Consider the following 21996-nt stretch of genomic DNA (forward strand, 5'->3'; position numbering starts at 1 on the left):
GGGTGGGGACAGGGTGGGAAGAGCTGCACTGCGTGTGGGGTGGGGACCGGGTGGGAAGAGATGCACTGCCGTGTGGGGTGGGGACCGGGTGGGAAGAGATGCACTGCCGTGTGGGGTGGGGACCGGGTGGGACTGGGTGGGAAGAGCTGCACTGCCGTGTGGGGTGAGGAAAGGGTGGGAAGAGCTGCACTGCCGTGTGGGGTGGGGACAGGGTGGGAAGAGCTGCACTGCCGTGTGGGGTGAGGAACGGGTGGGAAGAGCTGCACTGCCGTGTGGGGTGGGGACAGGGTGGGAAGAGCTGCGCTGCCGTGTGGGGTGAGGAACGGGTGGGAAGAGCTGCACTGCCGTGTGGGGTGAGGACAGGGTGGGAAGAGCTGCACTGCCGTGTGGGGTGGGGACAGGGTGGGAAGAGCTGCGCTGCCGTGTGGGGTGAGGACCAGGTGGGAAGAGCTGCACTGCCGTGTGGGGTGGGGACAGGGTGGGAAGAGCTGCACTGCCGTGTGGGGTGAGGACCGGGTGGGAAGAGCTGCACTGCCGTGTGGGGTGGGGACAGGGTGGGAAGAGCTGCACTGCCGTGTGGGGTGGGGACAGGGTGGGAAGAGATGCACTGCCGTGTGGGGTGGGGACAGGGTGGGAAGAGATGCACTGCCGTGTGGGGTGGGGACAGGGTGGGAAGAGCTGCACTGCCGTGTGGGGTGGGGACAGGGTGGGAAGAGATGCACTGCCGTGTGGGGTGGGGACAGGGTGGGAAGAGATGCACTGCCGTGTGGGGTGGGGACAGGGTGGGAAGAGCTGCACTGCCGTGTGGGGTGAGGACCGGGTGGGAAGAGCTGCACTGCCGTGTGGGGTGAGGACAGGGTGGGAAGAGCTGCACTGCCGTGTGGGGTGAGGACCGGGTGGGAAGAGCTGCACTGCCGTGTGGGGTGAGGACCGGGTGGGAAGAGCTGCACTGCCGTGTGGGGTGAGGACAGGGTGGGAAGAGCTGCACTGCCGTGTGGGGTGGGGACAGGGTGGGAAGAGCTGCACTGCCGTGTGGGGTGAGGACAGGGTGGGAAGAGCTGCACTGCCGTGTGGGGTGAGGACCGGGTGGGAAGAGCTGCGCTGCCGTGTGGGGTGAGGACCGTGTGGGGTGAGGACCGGGTGGGAAGAGCTGCGCTGCCGTGTGGGGTGGGGACCGGGTGGGAAGAGCTGCGCTGCCGTGTGGGGTGGGGACCGGGTGGGAAGAGCTGCGCTGCCGTGTGGGGTGGGGACAGGGTGGGAAGAGCTGCGCTGCCGTGTGGGGTGAGGACAGGGTGGGAAGAGCTGCACTGCCGTGTGGGGTGGGGACCGGGTGGGAAGAGCTGCACTGCCGTGTGGGGTGAGGACAGGGTGGGAAGAGATGCACTGCCGTGTGGGGTGGGGACCGGGTGGGAAGAGCTGCACTGCCGTGTGGGGTGAGGACAGGGTGGGAAGAGCTGCACTGCCGTGTGGGGTGAGGACTGGGTGGGAAGAGCTGCACTGCCGTGTGGGGTGAGGACAGGGTGGGAAGAGCTGCACTGCCGTGTGGGGTGAGGACAGGGTGGGAAGAGCTGCACTGCCGTGTGGGGTGGGGACCGGGTGGGAAGAGCTGCGCTGCCGTGTGGGGTGAGGACTGGATGGGAAGAGCTGCGCTGCCGTGTGGGGTGGGGACCAGGTGGGAAGAGCTGCGCTGCCGTGTGGGGTGAGGACAGGGTGGGAAGAGCTGCACTGCCGTGTGGGGTGGGGACCAGGTGGGAAGAGCTGCGCTGCCGTGTGGGGTGAGGACTGGATGGGAAGAGCTGCACTGCCGTGTGGGGTGGGGACCAGGTGGGAAGAGCTGCGCTGCCGTGTGGGGTGAGGACAGGGTGGGAAGAGATGCACTGCCGTGTGGGGTGAGGACCAGGTGGGAAGAGCTGCGCTGCCGTGTGGGGTGGGGACCAGGTGGGAAGAGCTGCGCTGCCGTGTGGGGTGAGGACTGGATGGGAAGAGCTGCACTGCCGTGTGGGGTGGGGACCAGGTGGGAAGAGCTGCGCTGCCGTGTGGGGTGAGGACAGGGTGGGAAGAGCTGCACTGCCGTGTGGGGTGAGGACCGGATGGGAAGAGCTGCACTGCCGTGTGGGGTGAGGACTGGATGGGAAGAGCTGCACTGCCGTGTGGGGTGAGGACTGGATGGGAAGAGCTGCACTGCCGTGTGGGGTGAGGACAGGGTGGGAAGAGATGCACTGCCGTGTGCGGTGAGGACAGGGTGGGAAGAGATGCACTGCCGTGTGGGATGGGGACCGGGTGGGAAGAGCTGCACTGCCGTGTGGGGTGAGGACAGGGTGGGAAGAGCTGCACTGCCGTGTGGGGTGAGGACTGGGTGGGAAGAGCTGCACTGCCGTGTGGGGTGAGGACAGGGTGGGAAGAGCTGCACTGCCGTGTGGGGTGAGGACAGGGTGGGAAGAGCTGCACTGCCGTGTGGGGTGGGGACCGGGTGGGAAGAGCTGCGCTGCCGTGTGGGGTGAGGACAGGGTGGGAAGAGCTGCACTGCCGTGTGGGGTGGGGACCGGGTGGGAAGAGCTGCGCTGCCGTGTGGGGTGAGGACTGGATGGGAAGAGCTGCGCTGCCGTGTGGGGTGGGGACCAGGTGGGAAGAGCTGCGCTGCCGTGTGGGGTGAGGACAGGGTGGGAAGAGCTGCACTGCCGTGTGGGGTGGGGACCAGGTGGGAAGAGCTGCGCTGCCGTGTGGGGTGAGGACTGGATGGGAAGAGCTGCACTGCCGTGTGGGGTGAGGACAGGGTGGGAAGAGCTGCACTGCCGTGTGCGGTGAGGACCGGGTGGGAAGAGCTGCGCTGCCGTGTGGGATGAGGACCGGGTGTGAAGAGCTGCACTGCCGTGTGCGGTGAGGACAGGGTGGGAAGAGATGCACTGCCGTGTGGGGTGGGGACCGGGTGGGAATAGCTGCACTGCCGTGTGCGGTGAGGACAGGGTGGGAAGAGATGCACTGCTGTGTGGGGTGGGGACCGGGTGGGAAGAGCTGCACTGCCGTGTGCGGTGAGGACAGGGTGGGAAGAGATGCACTGCCGTGTGGGGTGGGGACCGGGTGGGAATAGCTGCACTGCCGTGTGGGGTGGGGACAGGGTGGGAAGAGCTGCACTGCCGTGTGGGGTGAGGACAGGGTGGGAAGAGATGCACTGCCGTGTGGGGTGGGGACCGGGTGGGAATAGCTGCACTGCCGTCTGGGGTGAGGACCGGGTGGGAAGAGCTGCACTGCCGTGTGGGTGAGGACGGTTGGGAAGAGCTGCACTGCTGTGTGCGGTGAGAATTAAGGGAGCAGCATGTGTTTTAGTGGTGTAGATGGGGCATCTGACTGGAAACGGGGAGAAGAAAGGAAGGACAAGGAAGGGAAAAGACGCGCCCACCCAGGAACCCTGTGAGCATCTGGAAGATTCACCCCCTCTTCCCCTAACCGTTAGATTGACTTTGAAGGCTGTATTCCCAGAGACCTTACTGTCGAGCTGTAATCCGATTTCCTGTAAAACTTCAAGCTATAAAATTGTCACACACAGATTGGGGGCTGGAACACAAGCTCCGAGTCTCTCCAGGAAGGTGGGAGGCCTGAGACCCAGGCCACAGGACAAGCCTCGGGGCTGCTGCTTTGGAGCTGGATGGGTATCTGCTTTGTGGCACATCCTGCCACACAGAGTGACACTTGCACTGGCCACTGTCTCCTGGCTCATCCCCGACATTCCTGTGGCTGTGCTCTGCTCTCCTGGGGGACCACGTGTCTCCAGTGTCACTTAGCTTTGAGGTACAAGAGGAATTTGGGGTCTGAAGAGTCGTGCTGGTGAGAGGGTCCCAGCTCTCACTCTGGACACACTTGTGGCCCCACGTCTCCCAGGCTTCTGGCCTTGCTGGCAGGGACTGGTCTGATTCTGATGACTGGGGACTTGCCTTCCTTCTGTGGTCTCTGCAGTCAGCTCCACCCAGCAGAGATGCTTCCCCAGCTTTCTGCTGGGGTCACATCCTCCTGGGCTGTGGTTTTGCCAACCCAGCTCTGAGGACCCTGCCTGTGGCCATCAGCACCCTCTTCTGACCACAGCTCAGTTTGGGGACGGATGCCTGAGAGCAGAGCTGGTTGGTTAAAACCATAAATTTGCGGTAAGGACCTTCTCTTGCCAGGACATGCTCTGGGGATCTGGGGGTGAGTAGGAGTCCCCAGGCTGAGAGTGAGGAGCAGGCCCGTCCCTTCACTGGAGGACGCCTGTGAAGACCAAGCGTGGGGCCATGCACTTTGTCAGTGAAGGGCTGGAGGGCCAGGCTGTCTGGCAACTGCTCCATCCTGTCCTCATCCCACAAAACAGCCAGAGGACACACAGATAAAAGGGCCGTGGCTTGTGCTCATATAAAACTTCATTTGCCAAAGCAGCAGGCAGGCTGGAGAGAGACACATCACCCCTGGCCGAGGGCATGGAGCCCCTGGGGGATGCAGCAACTGACAGGGTTTGGCATTGCAAGAAGAGTGCTTGGCTGCAGGTCCAGGCAAGACCTGGGCAAGACCAACCCGGTCAGTGTGTGGCCCGTGGGGTTTTGTATCATTGGTCCCCAGCTTCTCCAGTGTGGGCCTCATGCCCCAGGGGCACAGGAGCTGACTTCATGTGAATAGCACATGGACAATTAGAAAATATTTAACTAGTGATATATTTATTTTTATTAATCAGGGCAAGTGGTGTGGGTCTGTCACTCAGAATCATGATAGAGATTTTCTTTTTCTTATAAATAAATAAAAATAGAAGTATGATCTCACTTCAAAATATACCAAAGTATAGGAAGTAAAAAGAATGCCCAAAGTCTCTAAAGCAGGGCCTTCCCCCTCCCCAAAACACCTTGCTTGAGGAAATCCTTGTCATTCTCCAGGGACGTGGTGGCTTATTAGCTGTTACTGGCATTTCTCACGCTGCTGGTGTCAGCCACCGCTGGCCCACCTCTGGCTGCTGATGTGCAGGGTGATGTCTGTGCTTCTCCAAGCACTCGAGTGCTGCACACACCTTAGCCCCAGATTGGTCCACCCAAATGACACCAGGGCACTTGAGTTGGCTGTGTCCAGGGGTACGGAGCCAGGGAACAAAGGGCAGCATCCTCCACTTCGGGCTGACCTGGGTTTGAGATTTGGCTGAACTCCTCACTGAGCTGTGTGATTATGGATAAAGGACTTAATCTCTCTGAGCCTGTTTAATCAGCCATAAAGTGAGGATAGTAGTCACACAGACCTCTGAGGTTTGCTAAAATTACGTGACCTGGAAATGCTAAGTTCAGTCCTCACATACACGAGTACTCAGTATCTGCAGCTGCTGGGTCCTGTCACTGTCACCATCACCGTCAAATAGCCCTTGGAGGTGATGCATTAACATTCAATGTCTGCTTGCAGACGCTCCCTGAGAGTCATGCCTGTGGCAGCATCTGTGTTTTGGGGTGTGGGGCCATCTGTACTTCACTATTAAGCTGGGATAACCCCAAGGTCTGGTCCGGCCCTGCAGGTCTGGGACCCTGTGCCAGGAGTGTAGCCCCCTCTCTAGGTCCATAGTTCAAAGCTTGGCCTTAAGCAAAGCCCCGTCAAGGAGCCAGCAGATGGTCGTTCAACACAGGTCATTCAACTCACTGCTGAGTAAACTGCAAGCCGAAGTTTAAAAATCAGAAGCATTCACAAAAATCCAGATGTGCAGTTTCTTTCCAGTGATCCGAGTCAGGCCTGTTCCCACATGGCACTGCTTCCAGAGCTGGGCAGGGGTGTCCCTGTGGGTAGGCCTGGCCCTCTGGGGCTGGATTTGCAGACCCTCTGTGAGGCTCAGAGCCAACCCTGTGTTGCTGACTTTTGATCTTCTACCTTGCGCCTCACTAATATGGGATGGAAGAGTCATTACATGGTGATCACTGTGAGATGGTGTCCTGCTGCAGAGCTCTGAGGAGCCCAGCAGATTGCCCAACGGTGTTTTCTCTTCCTGTCCCCACATCATGCATGTCATCACCCAGGGGAGCTACCGCACCTGGGCCCAGTCCCTCTGTGTGCTGGCTAATTTCGTAACAGACAGATGTCATCTAACAGCAGAGCAAGCCAGACTCTCAGGCAGCCCCTGTGTCATGTGAGTCTTCTCTCCACAGCCTGGGGCAAGGTCGTGGAAAACTCACAGGTGATGGCCCATGGGGGAGGGTCTACACGTGGGGCAGCCCATGGGGTCTCTGTCCTCGAAGGTCAGCTTCTATCTCTTAAAACCCGCCCCCCATGCCCTTTGTGGAGGTGAGAGAGGGTGATTAGGGAGCATGAGGGGCTGCCCTAGGTTAGCCCTGGGTCCAGGTGTATCCCTCTGTGGCCAAGGGACAACAGTCTGCACTGTGGCTGTCCCAAACTGTTAATGTGTATGTGGGGGGGGGCTGATATATCCAAACACTGCAGCTGTCTCAGGAGAAGAACTGTCAATGATTTTGACCATCATCTCCCTTGACCCTTTGGTTTGGTGATTTGGGCCGACTTGGGCTATGGTGTTTAGGGTGATCTTGGTTTTCTGGCTGCATCTGGGTGGGCTATGGGAGCAGGAGGAGCCCGGCTTCAGTATTCGTGGGGCAGGATCCTGCCAGTGTTCCTGTGCGGGGCAGAGCTAAGCCATGGCTTTCCCGTGAGTGCCCCTGTTGGGGAGCATGTTCTGTGTTCATGGTATTATCTACAACAGCTTCACCTTTTTAGACAAGACAACAGAGGCCCAAAGAGGTTATGTCATTTTCCCGAGGGCACACAACACCTAAGTGGCAGAATTGGAGTTTGCTCTTAACTGCAATACTTTATAGCCTAAATGCTAGGGCCAGGCAGGGGATACATCTTCGTTCAGCTTCTGGAATGTTCTGGAATATGAGTTGCTGCTGAGTCTAGGTTGCGAGTGAGTTATAACACACTGCCCGAGTCTGTGTGGCTGACAGGCAGTTCTTGAGGGCTGACGTGTGAGCCAGGAGACCATGCGGAGGTGTCCCTTCCCTGTGCCCTGCTGATGCCACCTGCCGCAGGGGATTTGGCTGTTGGCCACTGCTGGACACAGCTGGGAACCTCATTCTGGGAGATGTCCTGCTGACGGCCAGCTACCCACACTGAGACCAGGGTGTCACTGGGATGGAGTAAAGCTGATCATGTCCTACCATGTTCTTCCTTGGTCTGGTCATGCAGGGTCTCCAGAGGGTCCCCAGTGGGTGGTAACTGGGTGCAGAATGTGGTCACCTGGGCAGGTGGGCAGGCTGGTTCTACCTCCTGTTGTGTATATACCCACGTAATAGTCTTGACTTTTGCCTCTCGGCCTGCAAAGTCTAAAATATGACTGTTTGCTCTGGTAAGTGGGGGGACCACACGGACACATGCTGGGGGAGTCGTGGACCTGTGGGTTGGCTGAGCTCCCTCACTCTCGGTCCTTACTCTGAGCCTCCTGGGGGCTTGTATGATGTAGGAGTCTCTGGCTGAGACCTCAGTTGGGAAAGCAGCTTCTGCTGGTCAGGGCAGGCCCCCAATGCAGGAAACACACAAAGCTCAGGTCTTCTACTATTTAAGAAATTTGGAGAGAGCACTCGAGACTTTAATAAATGTTGAAATTTCAGTTTGGAGAAGATTCTAAAATGCAGCAGGGACTGCTCGCTCCCCGAGATGCTGAGGGGTGGAGCATCTAAAGAGGAGGGGTGGGGACTGTTGTCCTGCCTAGGACCCACAGGTGGGTCAGGGACACGGGGCTCAGTGTGTGGAGAGCACAGATAATTTTTGTGGGGAGACTTGGGGGAAGATCTTGGTGAGAGTTGCTGGGGTGAGTCCCTTGGCTGTCAGGGTGGAGGGTGGGAGCCTATCTTGCACAAATGGGGTGGCATCCCTGGAGGACATCAAAGGTTCACCCAGCACCCTATGCTCTCCTTGACCGAGGGGCTTTGGCATGGCCACTGACTTCCAGAAAAACCAATGGCAGTACCACCGCGCATGTGGCCATTGAAATTAAAACAAAATAAGACTTTAGTCCTATTTTCACCATCCACTGGTGAAGTACTCAGTGGTCGTGTGAAGCTAATGGCATCCTATGGGCTGGGAGGAAACATTTTTCTCTTAGAAAGTTCTGCTGGGCAGTGCTGAGGGTCCAATGTGGCAGGTGGCCGCATGTCCACTTTGCTGCAAAACCAGGAGTTTTTTTGTTGTTTAGATTGTCCAGCCCTTCCAGAATTTTCTGAAAGAGACTGTAATAGCAATGAAAGACCACATGGCCCAAGCTGAAAATATTCCCCACATGGCCCTCTGCAAGAAGTGCTTGCCAGACTCCCCGTTTGGTGTGGGTCGGGGCGGGAGGCCTGTGGGGAGGTTCTGGCCACTCACAATGGAAGATAAGTGGATGACCCTGAGGAATACTTTGGGGGAAGAGCTCACAGGACTGGCCCAAGTACCAGCCTGGCTGGACAGCTCTGAGCCTAGGGAAGGCAGGGACCTGCCTGGCTCTGTGCCATGTCCACAGCTTCTAGAAGGGTGTCTAGATCTCACGGCTGTGCAATAACACTTGCAAGACGGATCGACAGATGGATGAATGAGAGAGAAGGGAAGACTGGGAGCTGTGATAGGGATGGGGAGTTGGCTTTGGATGTGTTTATGACACCCATTTGACCTCTAGATGGAGGTGTCAAGGTGGTGATAATATGTGAGCCTGGAGCCCAGAGGAATGGTCAGGGGTCCACAGAAAAATGAGTTAGATTCTGAAGCCAGAGGACCAGATGGGACTGGCCAATGGGGGTTAGACAGGGGAGAGGACCCAGGCCTGTGTCCTGGGGCAGCCGGGGTGAAGCTTTCAGGTGCAGGAGGCGGGGCCTGCAAGGGAAGCTGAGCAGGACCTGTAGGAGGGGACTGGGAGGGGTAGGAACCTGGAGAGCAGGGTGTTGGGAAGCCAGGCTGGACAGTACCTCAGGGAGGGTGGAGGCCTTCCTCCATGAGATGAAATCAGGCTGCGGGGAGTGGAGATGCTTCTATAGAGGCCTTTTCTGATAAGAAGTGAATCTTTTAAATGAGGAGTGGTGGCCGTAGCTGGGGGGACACTGAGGCCAGGGGCCTTTGGGTTTCAGATAGTGCATTTTAGATCTTCTTGGGATCTGGAAGGGGAGGAGAAATTGATGACAGGTCTGAGGGGTCAACCTGTCAGCAGCTCATGGGGCTGTGGAATGATGGGCCCAAATCTGTGCTTCCCTAGTGGACTCTGGTGGAGACCTGACAGGGATAGGCTGGCCCAGGGATGGGAACCCCAACTTCCCTCCGGGACACATGCAAGCAAACCATGGAGCCCAGTTCAAATGCTGCCCACCTGTCCAGATGCCCAGGTCCCTGAGAGGAGACAAGTCAGAAGAGGTTTGCCGGGTAGCTCCAGGCAAACCTTCCCCACCGAAGAGGTGGACAGTGTCAGGACTTTCATACAGACATTTGTGTAAGGTACAATGGGTGGGTGGGGGTGGAGAAAGCTGGGTAAGTGGCTGGAGAGACAGAAGACAATGAGGGCTCTGGCACCTGCCCTTCCTCAAAGTCCCTCCTTCCCACCCTCCCATCGGGCCGGTGTGCCCAGGAGTGGCTGCTGAAAACCACAGATATAAGGACAAGCACCACTAGTCGGGAGCTGCACAGTGAGCCAGGAACATGTCTCATTGCCATTCATCAAAACCGACCCATGAAGGGCAGTTGTTAACACCATGAGTAACTATGGCCCAGAGAGATTCTCTAACTTAAGCAAGGCCACCGAGGAAGTGCAAAGGCGACTCAGGCTTAAGTGGTCTGACTCCCAAACCTGGCATGGTGATCACTGCTCCCAGGTGGGGCAGGAGCCTGGGAACACACCTGTTACGTGGAAAAGGGATGGAACCACTCTCACTCTGGAAATGACCTCCCTCCCCTGCACTGCCCCCATGGCTTTCTTGATAGTTGAACTTGAAAGAAGTCAAGTGCGCATGGGAAGTGCCTGCTTCTTACTCTGCACCCGACCCCCACCCACCAAGCCCCTCTCGCTTTGCTTGCTCACTCCCACTGCAGTCAAAGGAGACGTGAACTCTCTGCTTTGCCTTTGAAACAGCCAAGATCCCATCTGCACCCAGCGGTGAAGAAGCAGATGCTGGCAACGTTCCACCTGCCACTGACGAGCTCTCCCAGGCCTCAGCGGGGCCTGACTCCCTGGACAATCCTCCCAGACCTCTGGAGAGATCTGCAGGCCAGCTGCCCAGCCCCCCACTGCTGCCCACCCCACCATCCAAGGCCAGTGTCAAAACCACCAAGAATGTCACAGGTGAGTCCTCATGTATCCCATTCATCTATCCACAGATCAATCGATTGATCCAACCATCCATCCACCCATCCAGCTATCCATCCATCCATCCATCCATCCATTCAGCTATTCATTCATCCATCCATCCATCCATCCATCCATCCATCCATCCATCCATCCATCCATCCATCCATCCAGCTGGTCTTGGTTGGATACCTCCATAGGCTGGTGCCCACTCTTTGTTTCTGTGATTGGGGATTTGGGAGGAGGGATCCAGGGGACTATTTCATAGGAAGGAGCTTGGTTGTCAGCAGCAGACTGCTCAGCTTCCCTCAAGCACATGGGGTAGTCTCTCTGCAAGAGTCAAAGAGGGTGTCTTCCAGAACAGGAAACACAGTCAGCCTCTGGGCTGGGGCCTTTGCCTTTCTCTGTGGGTACATTCATGTGTCTGTCTGTCCCCCTATTTCTGCTGCTCTCTGAATCAGTCAGTCCCTGCCCCTGTTCTCGCCCTCCCTCCTGCTGTCTGCTGGTCACTCTTTAGCCAATTCACTTTCCAAGAAGCTCTGTCCAGCGAGGCAGAGCCAGGAGTGAATAGTAGACTTTAGGGTGGAGGTCAAGTGCCGGAAGCATAGCTGAACAGACCCCCAAAGTCATGCTTTTCTGTAGCTTTGGTCTCACTGGCTGAGTAATCACAGGAAGGAAAGAGACTTAACTTTCAAGCTTGGGTGTCTCTTGTTCTGCTGTTGCTGGAGTCAGGACACCTGCAGATCTCAAGGGAAGCAGGCCCTTCACTGCAAGGTGCTTGTCGTTGAGAGTAAATGCTCACGTGCTGTCTCTGAGGCCCTGGGTATGAGAGATGCCAGACACAGCAGGGACACGTGGCTTTGCCCTAGCCATCTGAACCCCACCAATAATGCTACCTGCCATCAGTTGAGGTGGCACTGGTCCCACATACTCCAAAGAGGCCCTGATACACACAGCCCGCTCACTGAATCCGTGGGCCGTGCACTCTGGGGAGGTAACATGTGCCCATTTACCAGGTCCCACGAGAGATGGACACTTGAACCTGGTTCTAGTCCTGAAACTCAGAGCTGTCCCCTGATGCTGCCCACCAGCAAGTGTGGCCAGGTGCTCCCCTAATCCTCACATGCAGCTCCCCATTCTCCTAGAAGAGCGTGTCCCTAAGGTGTCAGCTGCTGGCACCTGGGGCACCTGGCTGCAGCACGGGACAGCCAGGCTCAGCCCAGGTCTCCTTTCCAGGGACCTCACTGCCCCTTAGGGGGTAGGCGCTCACCCTTACTTGTTCTCTTAGGTGGAAAATGCTTTCTGAGGGGCATTTTCTGTTTTACATCTAGTGCAAATGAGATATTTTAGCAAACTAAGTCTCCTACAGAGAGCGCAGGGGAGAGGGGGCTAGATGTTCCTCATGCAGGGACCCACAGGTGTGACCGCAGGTGTTACCGAGGGGGTTAGATGGAGACCGGGCACTGCCATTCACCAGTGCGGCTCAGTGCAGGTGGGTGGTGCCGCTGAGGTGTGAAGGTGTAAGTGGGGGTATGCCCCCACCAGGCCTGGCCTGGCTGCCTCCCTACTCCATCTGACACCTCTGGACTTCAGATGGAGAGGTCCTTCCTCCCGGGAGCCCTCCCTGGCCTCCAGCCTCAGCACCACGCACCTCGTCTGTGGCATTTACCGTGTTCCTTGTGCCCCAAGCTGAATTAGTGTCCCCCAAATTAATGGCTACCTGGAACCTCAGAATGTGGCTATATTTGGAATAAAGGTCTTTTTAGATGTCACTATGTTAAAGATCAAGATGAGCTCATGCTGGATTGGGGTGGGCCCTAAATCCAGTGTGAATGTCATTACAGGAGACACAAAGGGACTCAGAGCCTGTGGGAGGCATCTGCAGGCCCAGGAACACCCGGAAATGCCCAGTAGCCACTAGAGGCTGGAAGGGGCTGGGAGAGGCCGGGAGGGTCTGAGAGGGCCTGGGAGGGGTGGGGCAGCTTCTCCCTCCATGGCAGTGTCCTGGTTTTGGGTTCTGGCCTCTAACTGTGAGAGTTGTTCTGTTGCTCTCAGCTGCCCAGCTTGTGGTCCCTTGTTACTCCAGCCCAAGGAACCGAATTCACCTTGTCTGTAGGATCATTTGTGTAGCCCTCTGCCCCCTACGGCAGCCATGGCAGCTGGCCACATTCCTCTGCCCACCACCAAGTCCAAGTGCAGGCCCCACACCTGGTGAGCAGCAGGTGTGCATGTGATAGAATTAACGAATGTTCTGAGCCCTTCTATCCGAATCTTTCTGTGTCTCTGGAAATGAGTTAACATGTTCAGTTGGGGGTGACATGAATGACCACACAGATTGACAGAAAAGCTTTGAGGCAACACTACACTAGTTTGCATGTTGTTGTTATGTGTATCATGGTAAAAATTGCCATTTTCATCCATTGAAACATGAGACAATTTACAATCCATTTGCTTAGCCGCTGCCCACCCCACTGTGTTCTGACCAATATAGGAGTCATTTCTGACCCTCAATAACTAAGTAGCTCGGAGACTTTTCTGCACCCCGCTGCTTGGGAAGGTCAGACCTCAGAGTGTACAGTTGGCACTGTGACCCTGACCCTTTGCTCATCCTAAATTCTGGTGTCTGTTCCCCAGACAGCACCTCTGATTTCCTCTGATTTCCACCCTCCCCTCTGTGGCAAGGACGTCGGGGCACATGGCGAGTGGAACTGGGAGTGGAGGGAAGGGGCTGGTGATGATCTTTGGGATGTGGCCTGGACTTTTTCACTGCCGAGACTGTATTTTGGTGACTTGGTCTTAATTTTCTCTGCTCTTCTTTTTCTTTGGGGGAAACTGTTTGCTCCTGCATCATGTGAACACGAGGTGGCGGCAGAGAGGGCGAAGGTCCCCTTACCTGGGCTTAACGTGCTGGCGGGGACACAGGGGCACAACTGAGTCTGCCCACGTCAGGTGCTTTCTTGTTTGAGACTGGGCCACAGGTGTCGCTGTCCGCCTGGGCTGCAGCAACGAAGTACCACAGACTAGGTGGCATTCTCTTGACTTGTGGTCAAGAGAAACCTATTTGTCACAGTTCTGGAGGCTGGAAGCCCAAGATTAAGGTGCAGACAGACTTGGCATCTGGTGAGGGCTGTTTTCTTTGAAAAGTTTTCACTTTTGACAACAGTCTAAATTACAGCAGGCTGTGAGGAGGGGCTCCTGCACCCACCACTGTTCTCTGCCTGGCTCCTGGGGACATGTGAGTGCATCCCTCTCACCATTGGGTTTTCTCCACCCTAGTCTGGCTGGTGACAGGTGGCTCTGCTGTGCGGGGGAGGGGAGGGGGGCGGGTAAGGTCCCACAACCTCTCCCAACTATAACTGGAGTCATGGACAAGGTGCCAGCCCCACCTGCTCCTTGTGACATGGCTTTGAGTTTGCTTCTAGGCCTCAGCGTCCCTGTCTGAGAAATGGGGATGACAAGAGGTGCCCTGGGCAGGAGAGAGTGATTAGATCCTCCTTCTAAGAGAGTTCCCAGCTGAGGTACAGGGAGAGGACATTGGCCAGCATAAGCAAGCACCATGGGGAGGACAGTGTGGGCAGAGGGCGGGGCAGGCTGCAGGATGTCTACAGAGCTGAACAAATTCTTCTGGGCTCCACAGAGAGAATGAGCAGCATCAGGAAGCTGCGCTCAATGCAGGGAGGCAGAAGGGGGCTTTTCTAAGTTTGAGCCCTTACAGGGAGTTGCTGGTGCTGACCTTGGGAGCCCCACCAATGGGGCAGAACTGGACAGAGATGTGACCTGTTCCCCAGTTTCGGGAGCAGGGAGTCCTGGTCCCGCACCTGAAGAGTTCCTTCTTCCTGGTTCCTCCCACGTTCTAGGCCAAGCTATGCTCTTCCAGGCCTCCAGCATGAAGAGTGCCGAGCCTCCCCTCCGAGGACAGCTTTCCACACCCACAGGGTCTCCACACCTCACCGCCATCCACCGGCCGCTGCCCCCCAGTCGCGTCATTGAAGAGCTGCACAGGGCACTGGCCACGAAGCACCACCAGGACAGGTGAGGCCCAGCTCTGCGGGAAGGCTGGTGCCCCCGGGTTTCCCTCGAGAGCTGACCTTGGGGTGTGCAGCCCCTGCCCCTGGCCAGTTTTCATGCTCTGCTATCTTGAATTCTTAATGATTTATTTTTATTTTTTTATTATTTATTTATTTATTTTGAGACAGAGTCTCACCATATCTCCCTTGGTAGAGTGCAATGGAATTATAGCTCACAGCAACCTCAAACTCTTGGGCTTAAGTGATTCTCTTGCTCAGTCTCCCAAATAGCTGGGATGACAGGTGCCTGCCACAACACCGGCTATTTTGTTGTTGTTATTGTTGTTGTCATTGTTGTTCAGCAGGCCCAGGCTGGGTTCGAACCTGCCAGCCCCGGTGTATGTGTCTGGCACATTAACCACTCAGCTACAAGCGCTGAGCCTCTTAATGATTTTTGAACAAGGAACCCCATGTGTTCATTTTGTACTGGACTACGCAGCTGATGAAGCCAGCCTTGGTTCCCACATTACTGAAGGGGACCCAGCCACAGGTGGGGTTGGGGCTAACTAGGAGAGGAAGGGTGATTTGCCGTGTCCTGGAACTCTGAGGCCATCACATTTTTCACCAGGCAAGCGTGCCAGGCAGCCATGCTTGCAGCTTGCCCTTTTATTTTGGGACACGTGCGGCTCAGGTCTGTGATAAAACCGTGAAATGTTGGAGGCAAACTAGATGATGGAAGGCCGTGTGGGTGGGCAAATGTCAGACACGTGCCCCTCTCGGCTCTTGTGAAGGTCTCCATCCAAGCAGCGGCCACTCTGCGTTCGGGCAGGTTTCATTACACACACATTGTGTGCTTTCTGAAACGGTCACCTGCCTTGGACTCAAAGCCCATGCTGCTTCCAGTGTGACCGGGACAGAAGCCCCGAAGCTCTGTGTTCTCAGGGCCACCTTTGCCATATTCAGTGGAAGCCTTAGGTGCATTTTGCTGGGTTTCTGGGTTGGGGGAATAACGTGTGACGCAAACTACCTTTCTGTTTTAGTTTTCAAGGAAGGGAAAGCAAAGGGTCTCCCAAGAAGCGGGTGGATGTCCGTCTGTCGAGAACGTCCAGCATGGAGCGGGCCAAGGAGCGTGAGGAGGCCTGGGGCACTGACGGGGTCCCGGAGAGCAAGCGGGCAGTGGCTAAGGAGTCCGAGGAGAACAAGGAGAACCTGATCGTGAACTCTGAACTCAAGGACGACTTGCTCTTGTATCAGGACGAGGAGGCGCTGAATGACTCCATCATCTCTGGTAAGAGAGGGAGGGTCCTCATGAGTGGGCTGTCGGAGGGGGTCCCGTGTCACCTGGGGAAGGGAGCACGGCACTCAGGACTGAGCTCCTGTTTCTGTCACCAGCACAGAGGGGGACGGGACAGGGCTATACTGCAGAGAAGCAGAAGCGGGTGTCCCTTCCCAACACCCAGGAGTGTGCGTGGCCAGGCTCAGAGCGTGGCTGGGGAGATGCCGGGCAGACTTGTTTTATTTTGAGAGCTATGTGTTAGTCTTTGCGTGTTATTTCAAAAAACATAAATGTGGTGTAGCAAGTGAGGAACAAGTGACAGAAAGTATATAGGTGGCCGGTGTCGGGAAGGTAAAGCAGAAAATTCTAAATTACAAAAAGCAGGGTGGGAGGGAGAGGAGGGGGGAGGGGACAGTGTTCATTTGATCGGCTGACCCCAAATGGCCATCTCAGAAACGGTGTGGGACCAGACATCCACACTGGTCCTCACAATGTGTCATCAAGGTCAGAGTAACGGCTCCGTCCTGCCCTCGCAGTCTCAGGCAGATGACTGCAGACCTCTCGGAGACAAAGATAGCTGGGAGGGACAGGGAGGATGTGCGGACGGGTTCCCTCCACATTGGGAATGGGCTGTGCTGGGCTCTCCTGTCACTCCCAGGAGGGTCGCGGGAGTCAGGAGGGGCTGCTGGTCTCCCTGGCACTGCTGCATGGTGGCTGTTGTGGGCAGAGCTCTGGTCGTCTCTTACTTGGGTGTGCAGTGGGAGATGGAGAAGGTGGCTGATGCAGGCTGTTACCGAGTGGATGCAGGAAGCTGGCACCATGACTGTGCAGACGGACCGGTAGCCCAGTGTCCCTGTTGCCTTCCACACCCCCGAATCCCCTGCTGGCCCGGTGGAGCAGTTCTGAGTGAGAGCACTGGAGTACTGGAAGGATGCTGTTATCCCGTGTGTAGGGAAGAAGCTACTTGGACAGCTGAACCAATGTCTCTGTGGCAGAAACTTGAAGCCCAGAGGGCCCAGGAACCTCCAAGGAGGCTGGAGCCTGTGATGTCCCCACACCATATGGGCCCTTTCCCCATAAAGGCCATCAGCCTCCCAAAGGATGGGCTTACATAAGTCGCTTCTAAGAGCAGCTGGTGTAATCGGGGGTCACGGGCTGGAGGAGGATCCCTCGTCCTTGGCACTAGTGCCCATGGGGCCAGGTTACTCTCTCCCGTGAGGGAATGGCAGCACCCGGGCCTCTGTGTACTAGGTGCCGGTGACACCCCCACCCCAGTGCTAATAGCCCCATCGCCTATCTGTGCCTGGTTCCGAGTCAGCGAGCAGCTGTGGGACCTGTGGCCCTACCAATGACATCTGGAACCCTAGTCCTGCTTCCTCCCTCTGGCCGACTCTCCCTGAGCTCGGAGGTATCCAGGGACCCAGAGTGTTTGCCTGAGGCTCCTGGACACTGTGGACTGTGTTCTCAGGCCAAGGTTCCCCATCTGTGCCCCAAGGCTGGGGCTCTGAGCTTCCCCTTCCATTCAGCATGTGGTACCCCCAAGCTTCCTGTGGCCTGGAGCCGCCTTAACCCCACTTTGACTCTGCACTGACACCCGGATGACCGTGACGTCCTCTCAGCCCCTCTTCACAGCAGACCAGGACCCATCTGTCCTCTGCTCCAGGGTCTGCCATGCTCTCCTGCTGGCTGGGCCTCCTGAGGGTCTGGCTGCACTGACCTCATTCCCCCACCTCCATTCCCCACACCGGCCACCGCAGGACCAGGGGCAGATGTAAGCTGGGTAACGGCTCCTCTTGCTCATGTCTCTTCAGTGGCTGCCTGAGGGGTTAAATGCCATGTCTTCCCTGGGCCCTGTGGACCATCTGGCCTGTCCCCAGGCCCCCTGGGGTAGCTGCTTCTTCAGGCCTCTCGTTGGTCCTCACAGGAACCAACCATGATCCCCTCCAGACTCTCATCATCCCCAGGAGGGGTGAGCGGCCACATGAAGCTGACATCACCTGGTCCTGGGAGCCATCCCAGTGCTGCGTCAGCACATGCTCCTTTCCCCTCATCGTCTCACTTCCCCAGGGGCTGTGCTGCTCTGCCCGCTGCCATCTGCTCTGCTCACAGGCGCACATACGTGGCTCTGAGAGGCCAGGGCTCCTCTGCAGCTCCCGCACAGCCTGTGGGTGCTACGGACACAGCAGATAACAGCTGAATGAATGGGCCAGGAGGGGCCAGGAAGGGCCACAAGGGGCCAGAAGAGGCCCATGGTGGGTGGAGGAGCTGGACCCTCGGGCATGGACAGGGTTAGGCCCGGGGAGCACTTGGTCAGCCTGCCAGCCACGTGGAGGATCTGCCCTTTCTCCTGTGCCCTTTCTCCACAGTGTATTTGAGCCTCTTGTTATTTGTGCTTGAAACTTGGGTGTCTTTCAGTCAGTGGTTCTTAACCTGTGGGTCGCGACCCACAGGAACTATATTAAAGAGTTGCGGCATTAGGAAGGTTGATAACCACTGCTTTAAGTGAACATGGAGTTGGAGCCACAGTCTCACGGAGCGGGGAAGGTAGGGTGCGTTCTAGAAACTGATACTGGGAACTCTGCTGTCATGAACTAACTGAGCCCCGGCTGGCCACCATGCTGCGATATGGAGCCAGACACACCTACTGTGCTTGGCAAACCCCAGGAGGGCTTTCTTCAAGGGCCTTCTGAGGGCCAGGCCCTCCCATTCAGCCCCAAGAAGCTCCCGTGGAGGGCCGGCCCACTGCACGGACAGGCAGGGTGTCTGCAGTCCAGCTTCCTGCTGCCGGCAAAGGGAGCCTCTGTGTGCCAGTCCAAGGGCCCGGCCCTGAGATCCAGTGTAGAAGGTCCAGTGTAGAAAGTGGACTCTTACCCACGTCCATAACTTCCTAAAGGCATTTTATGTCTGAGATAAAATGCTGGATGGGGAAGTTTAATATTGGTTATGGAAAAAGTCTTCACATGTTGCTTTTGGGGGGGAAATTATTCATAGTAGGAGGAGTTCATAAGGATTCTTTTTTTTTTTTTTTTTGAGGAAGAGTCTTGTCTCCCTCTGTTGCCTGGCCTAGAGTGCAGTGCAGTCCACTGCAGCCTTCAACTTTTGTGTTTAAGGGATCCTCTGCCCCAGCCACCTTGCCACAGTTTTGCTTTGCTTACTTAGCAAGGAGCAAGGACAAGTTGGATAATCACTTGGTGCCCCGAGTGCTGGGACCAGTGGATGAAGTCCCTTACATTGAATGGGAAAGAAAAGCCTTGGGAAGGCCTCTAGGTGGCACCCGCCGGGGGCCACCTGTTCCAGACCTGGTGGTAACTCTCAGGCCCCTAGGCAGAGGCCCGCACAACTGGGCTACTTGTCTGAACCCCCCAGTGGCAGCTGTGCCTTTCTGGGCAGTCGTCTGGGGTGTTCACATAGTGGCCCTGCCGTCAGCATCACCCTCATCAGGGAGGGGCCTCACGCTCAGCAATTTCAGAGGAGCAGTCAAAGGGTCGACATGAGGCTCTCCAGGAAAACCCCCCCAGTACATGTACATCATTTACTTACCAACTATAGACACAAGACGCACTGTGTTCATATGTTGTATACATGACAAAATAGCTATGCAAAGCAGCCCAGAAGAAAGCCTGAGGGCAGAGGTGACTGTACAGGCAGTGACATTTCTGACCACAGCCTGGCCTGGGGAGGCACCCAGGACTGGACTTCAGCAAGTGCAGGGGGTTCTGGTGCTGGCATGGGGAAGCCAGGCTGGAGGAGACTTAAGGACAGATCTCAGTGCTTTAAGGTTTTTTTTTAAAGCTTTTAAAGAGATGTCTTTGCTATTTATTCAACAAGTACTGTATGTTCCAGCTCCAGACCTCAAGGATTCTAAGAAAAAACTACTCACAGCTTCCACCCTTAAGGTGCTCGTGACGAACGAAAAGTTGATTTTGACTGTAAAGTTGACAAGGCAAAGGACAGCCCTGTCTGGAAGAGAGACCCTGGGAGGAAGAGTCAACGCCAGGGCCGTGCTGACTCAGGGCTCAAGGATGAGCACCTCTCACCTGGCACGGGTGGAACGCAGGCAGTTCCGGGTGTCATGTACGAGGGGGAGAGGGTGACCTGTGTCCCAGGCTCCGGGGGCTTGTCCCAGGGGGCACACACGTGAATGGCGAAAGCTAAAATTTGCCGCGTTACTGGAATCCCAAGGAGACAGTGACTTGCCTTGTGTCCTTCAGCGAGGTGAAGAACTACCTGTAGAGAGGTGAGGACCCACCCGAAGTGGTCCCCAGGGTGAGTTCACAGAGCTTCAGGCAGCCACAGCCTCTTCTCGGAAGCTGGGGATCTGGGATTTGAAACCCTCCATACCCCCAGCCATTTCCCCAGTGGACAGCAGGTGGCGCTGTGGATGCTCACTGGGATGCAGGATGTGCCGGAGGACCTGGCCTTGGGACCACCTGGTCTCTGGGGCGACCTGGCCTTGGGACAGCCTGGTGGGCACTCGTGCAGAGGCAGGCCAAGCTCCAGCCATTCCTGCTGGGCAACAACCAGCCGAGCTGTGAATCTGGGACCTCTCTCTCTAAACCTGTTACTCACATCAGGCGCCCTAGCAAGCACCTTTCATGCATCCTCTTGCCGTGTCCCTTTGACAGGCTGGTGGGGCAGATGCTAGCATTGTCTTTTTTCATTATAACAGTTGAAGAAACCAAGGCAAAAATTTCCCAGGCTGGAAGAGGAAATGCGGGGGTTGGGGGCAGTTGGGCTGGGACGTCGCATCAGTGCTCCGAGCTCACCAGAGCACCACCATCCACCCAGCTCCGGGTCAACCAGGGACCACACGGTCATCCATGAGTATTCTTTTTTTTTTTTCAGTTTTGGCTGGGGCCAGGCTTGAGCCCACCACCCCCCATATATGGGGCCGGCGCCCTACTCCTTGAGCCACAGGTGCCACCCCATCCCCTAGTATCTATGAAGCACCACTTGCATGTGTGGTGAGCACGCGGGTTGCATCTGCAGAGGGACCAGCAGGTGCACATATACCTGACCTGCTGTGCTGGCATCACACACAGGGCTGGTCCTCAGAGCACGTTGTTGTGTTTCCCAACATCTTTCTCTATCCTCTGCCCCTGATGAGACCCGGGTAGCACTTGACTCTTCTGTTCACTCATAGGTAATGAGACATTACGTCATTTCTAAGTTGTCCCCCATTGTTTCAGTGCAGGAATCAGAATATCCTTCCCCTGTGACCATCAAACTTCCTAAAAGAGTCAGGATTTTGGCCAGCTTCCCCCAGCCGAGACCTCTGCAGCCGGCAGCCAGGCAGGGTTTGCTCTCCCCTTGACCTGCCCCTCCCCTACCCCTGCGCATGGAGGCCACCATGGCTCTGGCCACTCAAAGCTTACCCACTTGGGTCTGGGGGCTGCCACATTTCCCAGAGCCCCAGTTTCCCCTCAGAAAAGGACATGGTAATTGTCTCTTTGAGAATTACTTTGAGAACCTGATGTCTCAATTCTGTGAGATCACCACAATGTGCTTCTGGGGAGGGGGTCTAGGACTGCGAGCCTCACCTCCTGTCTGTCCTCAGGATGAGCAGGTCCCCCTGCAGTGGTGCAGGAGGCAGCTCTAGGGGCAGAAGCCCTCTAGGATCTGATGGAGCCATCCTGAGGATTCAGCAGGACAAAGTGGCCAGGATGAGTGGCGCAGTACTTAGCACTGCTGAGCAGTTGACAGGTGTCTATGTGGTCCCTTTCTGCAGTCAGCATGTATCTGTGGAGGTCCCTGTCTGCAGCTGGCGGGTGTCTGCTAGGAGTGCTCTCTACACAATTGTCTGGTATTTATGGAGCTCTGTGTGTAGTTAGCAGGTGTTTGTGAAGGTCCCTCTCTAGAGTTGACAGGTGTCTCTCTCTGTGCTGTACGTGGACATTCTCAGCACCAGCCTCTGGATTTTATAGTCAGTCTGCAGGATATTTATAATCTGGGGTATGTGTATTATTATTATTATTATTACTTTTTAAAGACAGAGTTTCACTCCGTTGCCCTCTGTAGGATGCTTTGGCGTTATAGCTCAGAGGAACCTCCAGCTCTTGGGCCTACATGATTCTCTTGCCTCAGCCTCCCAGTAGCTGGGACTACAGGCGCCTGCCATAACGCCTGGCTATTTTTTGTTGCAGTTTGGCCGGGGCCGCGTTTGAACCTGCCACCCTCGGTATACGGGGCCTGCACACTACTCACTGAGCTACAGGTGCCGCCCACATGTGTATTATTTTAAAATTCATGGTTGTGATGGCAGTGGTGCCAGAGGAGGCAAAACCATGCAGAGTGGCAGAGGAGGCAGGTAGCCCATCTGTCATTGGTACCCATTGTATGGACGAAAACAAATTCCAGGCTGGCCCTGACTCAAGGGCTGGGAAGGCCTTTTCGTAGGAGGCAGACACAGTAGT

At 56.4% G+C, this 21996-nt stretch overlaps 1 protein-coding gene across 6 annotated transcripts in view; it reads left to right on the forward strand.

The window, feature by feature from the left end:
• The window catches only part of PHACTR3 (phosphatase and actin regulator 3), a 222029-nt gene that overhangs the window by 152383 nt on the left and 47650 nt on the right, over positions 1-21996 (forward strand). For all 6 annotated transcript variants that reach the window (XM_053574690.1, XM_053574689.1, XM_053574692.1 and 3 more), the window contains exons 5-7: positions 10088-10297; positions 14158-14332; positions 15348-15595. In XM_053574690.1, coding sequence (XP_053430665.1) covers positions 10088-10297; positions 14158-14332; positions 15348-15595 — 633 coding nt within the window. The remainder of the gene's footprint in view (positions 1-10087; positions 10298-14157; positions 14333-15347; positions 15596-21996) is intronic.

The sequence above is a fragment of the Nycticebus coucang genome, chromosome 21 (assembly GCF_027406575.1).
Source record: "Nycticebus coucang isolate mNycCou1 chromosome 21, mNycCou1.pri, whole genome shotgun sequence".
NCBI lineage: Eukaryota > Metazoa > Chordata > Mammalia > Primates > Lorisidae > Nycticebus > Nycticebus coucang.